The sequence below is a fragment of the Tachysurus vachellii genome, chromosome 5 (genome assembly GCF_030014155.1).
Source record: "Tachysurus vachellii isolate PV-2020 chromosome 5, HZAU_Pvac_v1, whole genome shotgun sequence".
NCBI lineage: Eukaryota > Metazoa > Chordata > Actinopteri > Siluriformes > Bagridae > Tachysurus > Tachysurus vachellii.
This window is the reverse complement of record NC_083464.1, coordinates 13407441-13420597: the sequence shown is the minus strand read 5'-3', so window position 1 is coordinate 13420597 and position 13157 is coordinate 13407441. Positions and strand designations below refer to the sequence as shown.

The 13157-nt window shown below is 39.9% G+C and overlaps 1 protein-coding gene across 1 annotated transcript in view; it reads left to right on the top strand.

Moving 5' to 3' along the window:
* rspo2 (R-spondin 2) overlaps window positions 1-12813 on the top strand; it is a 50454-nt gene extending 37641 nt beyond the window's left edge. Inside the window, exon 5 of the mRNA XM_060869192.1 lies at window positions 11515-12813. Coding sequence (XP_060725175.1) covers window positions 11515-11633 — 119 coding nt within the window. The 3' untranslated portion in view covers window positions 11634-12813. The remainder of the gene's footprint in view (window positions 1-11514) is intronic.
* The last annotated feature ends 344 nt before the right edge of the window (window positions 12814-13157 follow it).

The following is a 13157-nucleotide window of genomic DNA, read 5'->3' as shown; positions in this document are numbered from 1 at the left end:
TATACACACAGCTGGTTTGCACTTAACAGTTTGCCTCGCTGTACATCTGCCAGTACTTCCACACCTGGCTCTGAGTGCTCACCCTACTCCTTTTGCTAGCACACATGTGTCTGTGTGTTAGTGGGAATAGATGGACAAGCTGGAATAATTTGATTTTCATGCCAGGTGAGTCTGGGAGCCAGTAAAGGAGATGATACAGAGGCGTAATTGCCTTTAAAGTGTCATGGATCAGGCTTTCCACGACTGAGACCATGTGCAGATCTGATTTCCTGTACATACATGTCTAGCCTAGGATTTGTGTGTTAATGATTGGCTACTGAAAAACTGCAGTAGCATGACAGAGAGATATCCTTCTCCTTCTTCTCCGCCTCATCCCGAGCATTTTAATTACACATTTGGCATCTGACTCGCCACCCATGTTTGGTTTGGAAAACCAAAGTCCAGATCCATTTTTGAGCATCTTTGTGTCAAACATGCTCATTTTATCCTGCCGTCAAGCCAGCACAGATGCATGCTTCCACAGACAGCTAATTTACTTCTTCTGGCACACACACTCAATCCTGTCTGCGGAGCAGCGCACTGGGCCGACTCATCCAAAACAAATAGCAAGCGCTGCACTTTCGCTATCATTGAGCAAAACCTCATGGATGCACTTAGTTTAAAGAGGCTGAGGGATAAGGCAAGAGCCACTACCTTAGCTTATTTATTTGATTACTGTCAGGCTGTTTGGCTTTCTTCACAGAAGCATGGGGCTCGTCGCAGGAGACAGCGAACTGTCGTCGACAACTCCCAAAGAGATTTGGCTCTGGTGCTGAATCTCAGGAATGATTAATGCTGAATTATGTCTAGGTATTATCACAGACAAGTGCTAAAAAGAAGAGGATGGCCAGCAGGAGCATGGGACATGTCATTTTCCCAGGACAAGTGGCGCTCACTAGCTGGATGGAGTTGTATCAGGGTGATTATTCATGGCCATTGCCAAGCCTGTTGTGACTGCAGAGTCTGTGGCCTAATCTTCCTTTAATTATCTCAATCTGTAGCACAAACAGAGAGCCAACTCCATGTGATTGAGCTCAGTGTGGCCGTGCATGCATTAACACCACAAGCCCCTTTCATTCAGCACATAAAAATATGAAGCTGAAGAATGTGTGAGGTTGTTCAGAGGTCAACAAATGGTTTTTGTCAGCGATTATACATAATACTCAAGTCAATTCAGTAGTATGAATCTCTTGACATTGAAACAGGCGGAGATCAAATTAAAAAAATCAAAAAGACTTGTTTTTTGTCAGCATTTTCTGATCCAAAAACCTAAATCCAGTGCAGTCATTGCGCAGGCATTGAGTTTGTGGCTGATATCTTGGGGTTAAAGCCTAGTGCACTGATTGGGACGTTCTTTCAAGGTTTATCCACTGGCAGTCCTCATGGTTCCTGGTTACACTGAAACCCACATCATCTTTTTTTCAGACTGACAAGAATCCTGATAGCTAAAACTTGTATTCAGCCCTGATTTTGAGCAGTGATATGCTCTGTGCTCAAGTTAGTCCAAGCATAGTCTAGACTAGTGAATTTATTTAAAGGAAAGATTGATATTCTGTCTATCTGTTCTCTCCACCATCTGTGCCTATTCCAGGAGACTTGGGGCACAAGGCAAGGAACAGCCTCGACAGGATTCCAGTCTATCGCAGGACATAATTGCACACACACACTGGACAATTTGAGATGTCAATCAGCCTACAACACATGTCTTTAGGAGACAAACCAGAGTACCTGGAAGAAACTCCCAAGGCACAGGGAGGATATGCAACCTCCAAACACACCGGAGGTTGGAATCAAACCCCCAAGCTTGGAGATGTGAGGCAATAGTGCTAACCACCAGCCCACCGTGCCTCCCAGGATTAATGTTATTCAGCTATTTAGGAAGAGAGCATTTGAGAGTCTGCATAGCATCAGTATAAAAAGGATTCAAAAGATGTTTTATTACCACATCAGCTAATATATGAAGCATCATCGATTTTCAGCCATTTCTCTTCTATCACAGACTACAAATTCTCACCTGTTTTCTACATCTCAGTCACACTGTGCTAATTTCACAGGGCCTCTGGAAAATCTTTGCGAAGTAAGACCACGCTTTCTCACACTCTCTTTCACACAAACACTACGTGCAAGTCTTTTTGCTCTCACACATACAGTACAGTGTATCTCCCTCACCATGTTTTTGCTATGGTTACATTCCTTATGGGGGGATTTTGGACCCTCTGATTAACTCCCCACAAAGTGCCCTGCACCCTAACCAAAATAAATATGGCCGCTGTCATTCTGTCAGCAACTGTTTTCGGAGAGCAGTGTTTCAAACAGCCGACAATCCTGCCGGATTTTATATGGAGAATTCATCGTCATACCACAGGCATGAGCCATAAACACAGGGACTCCTGTGGAAGAGGTCTCCCCTCTCCACATCTCCGTCATCTGGCCCTCTCAAACCAGGAGAGGCATGGCTCAGTTAGAGGACAGATATATATATATAAATATTTTTTTTTTTTATTTCATATCTGGCACTGCTTTTACCGAAATATAGGCACCTTGGGAGTCGTGTGCAGTCCTTGTTTATGAGAGGAAGAAATCATTCTTGGATTATATTATATATAAGATATGGTTGGTTCAGAGGGTATCTGAGTAGTATATGATGATAGTTTAAACCCTTTTTAACATAACACTGGCGTTCCTTTACGCTGACGTAAGGGAAATTGACAATCAGACAGTTTCAGTCAATATAAATAAATTGATTCTTATTTCGCGTGATAGCCTTATTAAGTCTGATATAACATTAGTCAGGACGCGGTTGGCTTTCAGCATGAGATGTTTTTAGCTCTGTCCAAATATCTATACAGAATTTTAATGAGAATTATTAATAATCACACTCTTTGGTGTCACCCAGATGAGGATGGGTTCACTTTTGAGTCTGGTTCCTCACATGATATTCCTCATATTATCTCAGGGAGTTTTTCCTTGCCAATATTTCCTCTGATGTGCTAATGGAAAATTGTATTTTATTTATGTTCCTGTAAAGTAGCTTTGCTTTGTATTTTATTGGTTGAAGACAACACCTTCAGATTTTAGATGCTTATGAACAAGTACTTGTGACATTACAGAGAGTAGAAATAGGTTTGATATCACCATTTGCTTTGAAGATATAAACACTTGTGTGGAAAAACCTTTTTTTTTTTTTAACTGCTCTATGAACATATGGCCCAGCAATATTTGCAGTATATTGCAAAGTGTAATACTTTATATTAAATATAAATCTACAAATTCTTAAAAGTCTACTTTCATATGAGCCATTAAGCACTACTGTGGATTGTGAAGTGATAAAGAAATTCAGTGCTGAACATAGACACAAACAAAACAGGCAGAAATTCCACTTTTTGGCCTTTGGTAAAAAGAATAAGGAGTAGTATGATGACGATGAGCAGTCTTTGGCTTTTCTGCTAGCCAAATCCTCTACTTTGCCCCTTGCATATGGCCTCCACATACGCTTTTATCTCTATATACCACACATGGTGAGCCACACACTTCCTCTCCAGTCCTCAATAAACATGCATATTCGTGCATCCACAAACATAAGCCTATATGCTTATAAATGACGTCGTGTATGTGTAGGATTTTTTTCAGCTGAGCATTGCCATGACCCAGACTGCCTTCTGTAGAGAGAGCATGGCTGTCCACATCTGGAGCACAGTTGCACCAGTTCAGGTTCTAGAAACCTCTCTCTTTCAGCTTGTGCCTGTTTGTTCCCTCCCTCCTCTCGGCCATCTTCATTGAGACATCACAGCTTGTAATCAGAACATGATGATGTGCCTGTGGAGGGAAGTGGTGGTGTCTGACCCACTCATGTCCAGAGGGCTAGACCACTCAAAGAGACACCTAGTCAAAACAAAGACCTGTTTCTGGGTGGTTAAGTGAGGATGTGAGCTTTGGAGTTCGTTCTGTGTCACTTTAATCATGGCACTCGGGCAGAATGCAAAATTACAGGCGAGATACCTCTGCTTTTACACACATATGGGCTTGAGACAAATGCCAGGGTTTAAAGCTTTATCTGGAAATATTTGCTCCAAATGATTCACTCCAAATGTTGCAGTTTCTCACGATATGAAGGCTCGTACTCTGCATGTCGATATTTACGTAAGCTTTTAAACAATGCCCAAAAAGGTTACCACTGTGCAATAAAAGAAATCCCTGGACTCAATCATGGTTCATTTTCTTAAGTTTTTCTGCTTATTTGTGTGTGTCGGTATTGTTTCTTCCTAGCTTTGCTCCAAATTCTTGTGCTCCAACCATGTGTGTTTAGAAGGAATAATACCTGGATGTCCGACAAATCAGAACTACCCTGCGGTTACATTTGGACCTTTTCCCTGACATGATCTCAGTTTTTCCCTTAACCTATGTGGCTTTAACAGCAACAGGCTCGTTGACTGCCTCGCATTTCTTAATCTTTATGTTACTTCATTGTTTCAGTAGCTCTGCTCGCCAATTCCAGCAATCTCCATTCTGAAATCAAGACCAACCAAAATTACATAGCAATCAAAAAGCAGAGAATGTGTGCATATAGAGAGGAAAATGTTTGCCATATGTTGTGAAAGTGTTTGGTTTGTGCAGGGGATTACTTCAGAGCTCCTGTAGCTCAGCAGGTAGATGATAAAAGCTGTCTGCTTCACTCAGTCTACATGAGTGCTGTCCAAGTGTGTCTCATCTCTGAGAGAAACGCTCACTCCAGACGTTTTAGGGCATAACATCAAAAACACTCAAACACACATTTTGACCGCAGCTCATACAGATGCGCGAAATCTATTTCCTCTTTTTGTCTCAGGAGGATATGGCTTTGAGCGTGCTGACATATGAAAGGTGTTTGGGGAGATTCTAAAATGGAAGGATATAAAGGAGAGCAGGCAGGTTTGCAGTAACTTGAAGCGTTTCCCATGTAGCGTTCCCTGCGCCTCATCTTTAGCGTGTAAGCCTGGCGATTTGCAGAGGCCCCTTGGCCTCCTGACCACTTCCTCTTTTTTACTGTAAAAATCTGCTCCTTCTGCAGATACAAGGCAGATTTCCCCCTGCTAGTCTCTCATCTAGTGACAAGTATGAAGGGCCTGACATATAAAGAATAAATCAAGCCAGTCCATTGACTTCTCCATCCTCCACACCAGCTCAGTTGGGGAAGAAAATACAAACCAGAGCATTTTAAGAACTGTAGAAGCTATTAGCACAGGTACATGTCAGTTTCAGTTATTCAGTTAATACCTGTGTGTGTGTGTGTGTGTGTGTGTGTGTGCTTATAGACTTGTCCACAAAGCTTTCTTATAAAGCTAAATGTTTAGGAGCACAGAAACATTACAGTGTGGGCAGTTATAGCAGTACTCAGAGAGTTGTGCTGATATTTTCTGGGCAAAATGGAGGCCTAATACTACTAGAAAGATGTAGTTGGCTTATTGGCTCACACACACACACACACACACACACACACACACGCATGCACACATGAACACACATACATACAGTATATATGCTTCCCCCCACCTTTATCATACACAGGAAATGCTGCTTCAGAGTAAAATAGAAAACAAATGTTCCTTCAAATGGTATGTTTAATGGTAGTGTGAAAAGGTCACCTTCTTGGTAGAGGTGATTTTTTTACTACAATTTCATGACTACAATGAAGAGGAGATTTTAAATTTACAGTTAACCTTGAGTGAATCTTGGAGTTTCTACCTGCTTTATTAAATATAACTGTTAGATAAGGTTTTTATTTTTATTTTTATTTTTTAATAGCTGCAGGTCAAAACTGGCAGATATTCCTATTCTTGTGAGGACACAGTAAAAACATACCTACAGACACACACACACAGAGAGACGCACACACAAACAAGTCAGACACTGAGAAAGTCTTTAATAAATCAGACAGAGCTTTATATGTGACTCATCAGAAACGCGACATAACATATACACAGTAATTCAGTAGTTAAACGTAACTATAGTTAATTATGTCTCATTTTCTAAGTGACACAAGACTACAGCTCCATCCATTTAGTCTCAGATGTGAACCAGACTGGAATCTGCCTCTTCATTGGAGTCATGTAACTCCATGATGACATGTTTGTGGAGTTCACTGAACTCAGGAAAATATTTATCTGTTTGGGCTGAAAAACAACTAAATGTTGCTTAGGTACAAAGGTGAGTAGTTGTGATCTATTGGAACTTCTTCAGCTCTAACAAGTGAAAGTAATTTCATGTGGATTTCCACTTGGATGTTTGTAAGAAGTAGTCCAGTTGTCTTTCAGAACAAGCTTCTTCAAGCATTGAAGGATCATGTTTTTTTCAGATGTTTGGGGTTCATATCTATTTGTACGATGTGATTTGTACATTTGAGACTTCCAAAGTTTTCTATTTTGACTTCCCATCAGCAGTATGGATCTTCAGAGAGCATGGCTTTTACCTGCTGCTTAATCTCTTGACAGAACATATGACATATATATAGAATGAGGAAATAATGACACACCTAATCTGAACATTGCCAATTTTTCATCGGAAATACATGTGTTTTAAGTCATACCATGTGATACTAAGCAGAGCACAGTGACGAAAGAGAGAGTGGGATAAGTAGGATCCAGCGTAATCTTGTTAAGCTAAGTGAAGCTTTGCAGAAAAGGCTCTTGTCAGCTGGCTGGCGAGATGAACTTCTGCTCCTAGATCATCCTCAGTCTTTGCATTTCACTTTCACATTTCACTCTATCATCAATCATCTTCATCTTCATCATTTTTCTTCTGTAATTTTTTTTTTTTTTTTTTTTTTACCATTTTTGTCCAAGTGTCTGTGGAGGAAGTTTGTTATTGTAAAAAATACTAGATTGTGTAAGCTGCATTTGTTTCTTTATGCCATGCTTATGAGCTTGTGGAGATAACTCTTGTGCTTTCAGTCATGTGTAACTCATGCAGCTCTAACCTGCTCTAGCACATGCTAAATCATATATTCAGCTGTGCATGGAATATTTGCCTTTGTAATGTTTTCTATTACCTTAAATTTGTTATAAAATACCTGTGAAGCTATTGATAGAATTGGGCCAATAGTCAGTCATCTAAAAGAGATACAAGAAGCTAAAAAAAGCAATGAAGCAATGATTTCAAACCAAATTCACTGAATCACAAACAACATTAATACTTAAATATCAATGACTCTCTTGAGCTCTTAAATTGATTTGGTTGCAATTTCTTTCTATTTAAATTCTATTACATTTTATTTACCTCTCATTCCATTAAGACTTTTTATATTTACTTTCAGAGTCGAGTCTGAGAAAACTTAGAAACAACATAACTTATGATATAAGGAAGCCCAGTGTGTGTGAGAGAGAGAAATGCATGTTTTTTTTTTACAGTCACACATACAGTAAGCACACAAACATTCACGGTACTTTGCGAGTGTTATGTGTTTTCCTTCATATAGAGCAGTCAATAGTGTGAGATGTGCAGAGCTGGCTATAACTACGCTCCCCTTCACAGCATTATAAATGTATGTGTGAGGAGGCCCTTAATGGCTGCTAATCCAATTTCTGCTACTGGAATCAAATCTCCCTGGCGCCAGTAGACCTCTCCTTCATGCACAAATAATGGTCTTTGCATTGGTGCGTTTACTGTATAAAAATCATGCAACGTCGAAAATGCCTGGCTTAACCACCTGAATCCTGTGTCTAGAATTCTTGAATTTTTTTAACATTTTTCAACACACTTCCATTTTATCTCACACTCACACTTCATCACCTGCCTCTTTTCGAAGGGTCGGGAGTGGAGAAGATAATTATTAATTGTTGGTCCCCTGAAAGATGAGAAGGTTTTGAACAGAAGGAGCAGATAGTCTTTGCAGAGAGGCTCAATTACCGCTCTCGCATAATGCCTTCCTGAGGTCAGCCATCGATTTGCTTTAAACCACATGCTGTGCTGATAAGATTAGGCCTTTCGATTCCTGAACTACTTGAGTCATCCAGATGAAGTCACTTTGGGTTGGACAGCAGACCAGATAGCTCTCTGGAGCAGAAAAGATAGTTCTCTTTTCATTAGATCATGGCCTCACTCATAACAGGTTGACTTTGCTTGCTTACTTTCTCTGCACTGGAACCTACAGCTACAGTATGTGTGAACTGACCTCTGAGTTCAGTAGTAATAGAAAGAACAATGACAGTTCACAAGAGAATGAAAACAAAAAGTGATCAATCAGAGTTAGAGAACAGGAATTATAGTCTTGTGAAATTAAGGCACAACCATAATTGTGTTTCAATAAAACTTTGTCAATTTTTAATTTTGTCAATGGGATTGGGGATGTTTTAGCTTAGTGGTAAAGGTGTTGGACTACCAATCGGGAGATTGTGAGTTCAAATCCCAGGTCCTCCAAGCTCCCACAGCAGGGCCCCTGAGCAAGGTCCTCAACTCTCAATTGCTCAGTTGTATAAAAATGTAACTTCTCTGCATAACAGCATCTGCCGAATGCCGTAAATGTAAATGAGAAGCACGGCAGCATACAGCTCCAGGATCCCTGGTTCAATTCAGAGCTCAGGTTCCTACTGTACCTGTACAGAGTTTGCACATTCTCTTCTGAATTTTCTCCCGGTGCTCTGGTTTCTTCCCTTGTCCGAAAACATGCGTGTAGGTGTGCAAGACAGTAGAAGACAGTGGAAGACAGAAGGCAATGTAAGACAGAAGACAGTGGAAGACAGAAGGAAATGTAACACACTAGACAGTGGAAGACAGAAGGAAATGTAAGACAGAAGGCAATGTAAGACAGAGAGCAGTATAAGACAGAGGACGGTGTAAGACATAGGACAATGTAAGACAGACAGTATAATCCAATAGTTTTGACAGTGCAACACCGACCAGTACAAACTTCTGTAATGAGTAAAATGCTATGGATGTAAAGAAAAAGGGCAGTTAGCAGCAGACAAGATGTATGTGGTTCATACAGCAGTTTGTTTTGTGATTCTAACAGCGAGTCTAGACAGTAATGTGCAAAAATTGCAGTGCAAAAAAGAGCTGTACAGAGATTACAGAATTACAGAATATTATTCATAAGTAAGAAGTAAAACAATTGAAAAATGGAATGAAACAAATGATCACCTGGAAATCATCTGCATGTCTCCATATGGCAGCCATTTTTATGAAAAGTACAACCCAAGCACACAGCTGTAACAAGAGCCAAGTTTGCTACATGATTATGCTTCTATTTCAGACATAGTGCATGATAGTTGTAGGATGTTAAAAGGGCACTTCGTTGCAATGCACAGGGTACAAAAGGGTACAGAAGGGACAAATAAACATGGAGAAAAGCACAAGTTAACAATATACAACACATAGGAGAAATATAATGCATTCCTTATAATGCAGTATACAATTTCAAGTAACATCATGATTAAAATAAGCATTAATAAAACTTGCCGAGAGTTACACAGTACAGGAAAAGAAGATGCTAAATTGCAAATACAATAAAGCCTAAAGAAAACGAGTAACAGGTAATATGCAACATAGATCTAGAGACAAACCCACACTCTTCAGCCAGTGGATGGCAACCAGTTTCCCAGGAGGCCTAAAGTATATGAAAAAATTGAATAGGTTTGTCCTGAATTTAGTTTCAATGAGTATAGATGTTAACATCTCTGTACACATGAAAAGCAATACAACAGCCTGTAAGAGGTTTCCGCTACACTATTTCCTTAAAAACAAATTCAAAGAAACTGATGCGGATCTCCTGTATTTATTGCGCCGTCTTTTTCCAGTTCATTTCACTTATAACACCTTAAGTGGGCTGATTGTAAAATTACGCCAGCCTGGGAGGCTATCCTGAGATTAGATTCATTGAGCTAATTTATAATAACTCTCAAATTATTGTTTATTCATTCATTATCATGCATGACTGGGAAAAAGAAAAAGTCCCATTAAATGCTCAGGACATCTTGATATAATTTTCCATTTTGAGCATTGTTTTGGCCAAATTGTGATAAAGCATTCAGCTGGTGTTGGTTGCCCTCTAGCTGCCAGTTATGAAATATTATTAAATGCACCTCAGTGTTTTTAAAGGCCTGAGTGCAACTTATACTAATATTCACAGCACACCACAATTAATTATAATAAAAAACTATAATACGATCACAATGAAAAGGGTTAGCGATCATAACAAGGGTCTTGCAGTAATGCTGGGTGGAAAGAAACATATGTTCTATTTTGTTCCAGTGGAAACAGAGCTGTATCCTTTATTGCCGAAGGACGATCAAATGACATTCCCTTTGAGCTGATTGCAGCAAAGGTCTGTTTATAAAGCGCATAGCAAAACTGTTTCAATGAAAAAGACCTCTTTAAATGGCAATTAGTGAGAAAACAAGACTATGGCCCAGATGTTCTTGTACAGTATGTTGTGTCTGCGTAGAGTCATAACCTTGCTGGGACTCACTAGAATAGAAAGGGACATTTGTGAAGTAAGCTCAGCAGCTTTTGTGTTTTAAATGAAGCACATGGAAACCTTCACGTCTGCCTGAATAGCACGAGTTGATGTGGGGAACTGTAATGCTGTGGGAGCCAGCGTTTTGGAGGCCTCTCTGGACAAATAACAAACGATCGCTTGAAGAAAACATTTTTTGAATCCTGCCAAATTGCTAAACTGGAAGATTTTAGTCCCAAAAATAGTGTGATTGTGGAGTAATAGCAGGAAATTGTCCTTGGAACATTACTTGAAACCGTTTTTTTTTTGCCACTGAAAAGAGCTAAAGCAGCCGCACTCTATTCTCAGGGTTGTTTCCACTTAAGAAAATCATTTTCAGAGAATTTACAGTGCTGTGCTGGGAAGGGCAACAGGGCAGCTGCTTGAGCCAAAGCGCCCAGCCATGGGTGAGAGAGTCTCATTTCAGATAAACGCACACCACACATTACTCAAGCCTCATTTTGCTGCGCTAAACGGCCCAAACAAGTGCAATAAAGAGATATTAAGCCGAGCACTGAAACCTGACTACAGAGAAGATCATTTTCAGCAGCATTCCTCCCCGCACTCTCTCTGTGAGTGTGAACTATAGAAAGTACCCACTGACTCAATATCCATTTATTTTTCCAGCATACAATACTTAATAGTTTTCCAAATACTGGCTGTTATACTCTCTACTTCTGCTTTATCACAAACACTCAGAGCCACCAAACACAAAACTAATTTACAATAATACATTAATTTGGACTGATTGCTGTTGAATTGAATGTGCCATGGTGCAAGTTGCGTAGTCCTTGTTTTCCCAATATGCTTTGCAGTCTCATGCTCACACCTGGGCTTCATTAAGTCTGGTTTAAGAGTAGCTTAGAGGTTATTAAGTTGCTCTCACTTCACTTCATTTGCACTGGTGTGAGAACATGAGAGAGATGGTGGGAGACGTAGTTGATTTAATTTGAGGTTGTGCTACAAAAGCTGCTGTGAAAAATGACTATTATGTTGTCTGTTTGCTGCAGGGGGATCGGGGAAGCACAAGCCCAAAGATCAGAAGAAGAAGTCCAACAAGCAGAGGCTGCGTTTCCGGGCTCAGAACCACCACAGTGACCACCTGGCCTCATTGAGGGCCAGCCAGTAAAGACTGAGATTTCCACATGGAACGAAGATCAGAAAGCTGCTACCCGCTGCTCAACACACACTCGTACATGCACACGCACACCCACACACCCACACACACACTCACTCACTCACACACACACAGACACACACACACAAACACGAATGCAGTTCCTCATAGTCTCTTAAGCTGTAAACACACATTCACACATGCGCTGTGTATTCGTACCTCCTGCTGCTTCCATTGTGCCGGTGCCCCAACGCGTGACCCTTCTCAACATCATCGAGCCGTACAGCAGCTGTTGATACCCAGTCTGAGCTGAAAGATGAGGAAAACAGAGCTGAACGAGGACTGAAGGAGTCATGGACTTTAAGGTTGGAGGATGAGCAATGAGCAAGTGAGAGAGAGAGAAAGAGAGAGAGAGCAGGAGGAGAAATGATAGAAGGAGGGTGGATGGAGAGAATAATGTGTTGAGAAGAAAGAGACTTGTCTATATTTATGTAAAACAATGTGCGCATTGATGGAGGCAGAGTGTGCCATGTAATGCCTTTTCGGTTGTCTCTGTACATTTTTGAGAGTAATCCAGTATAATGTGTAGTTGCAAAGTATTTTATTCTCGGCACAAGATGTTTACGTCCAGACTGCTTTATGCTCTAACTGTATATTGTGGATAATAAAAATTTAGTTGTTCACCTAGCATGGCCACAAGCTCATGTGTACATAGTTGGTGAGTTTATCTAATGATATTACTAAAAAAAACATTACTGTATTTTCAGTATTGAACTCCTTCCCCATTAAAATGTGTTAGTAAAAGGTTATAATACCAGCTACAGATTTAAGATAAAAAATAAACAAAAAATACGTAAATAAAACATAGCCTTCACATAGCTATTACATTTATATGGTATATAATTGATTTATTTATTGATTTTGATTTTGTACTTTTGTTTGTGTTTTCCGTGACAGTTTTGTCTTTGTATCTGTTACTACTCTGTGCTGAAATATTCTTTGAACACTTATAACAATACAGATATCTCCACCAGTGAAACCAGTTTCTGTCAGATGTGTCTAATAACTGTTCTTTAGAAGAACTTTCCTTGCTTTAAGCTTTAAACTGACCCATAATAGAGCAGCTGAAATATTATAGGCAATGGAATGACAATGTATATATGATGTTCTATTAAAAATGCAATTCATGCCACTTACGTTATACTGTTTTGTATTTCCATAAATTAATATGATTTAACAGCCAGGTTCATAAAAACACTATTATATTTGCCATTTTCATAGCAAAGGACATAGCACTTATTGACTGCTGAGAACATAGTAGACTTTAAATCTTTCTGACACAGATGTGCGTATCATTCATCAAATATAGGCATGTCCCATGACCTCTGTGTCACATTTGCCTGAACAAATTGCCTCTCCTAACACTCATACGAATCTTTTATGCTTCCTCCCATCAATCTGTGCCTCTCTGAGAAAAATGGACAGAAGTGTAGAAGAACCTCTGCCGTGTATAACTCCCAGACAGCTGGAGGAGTT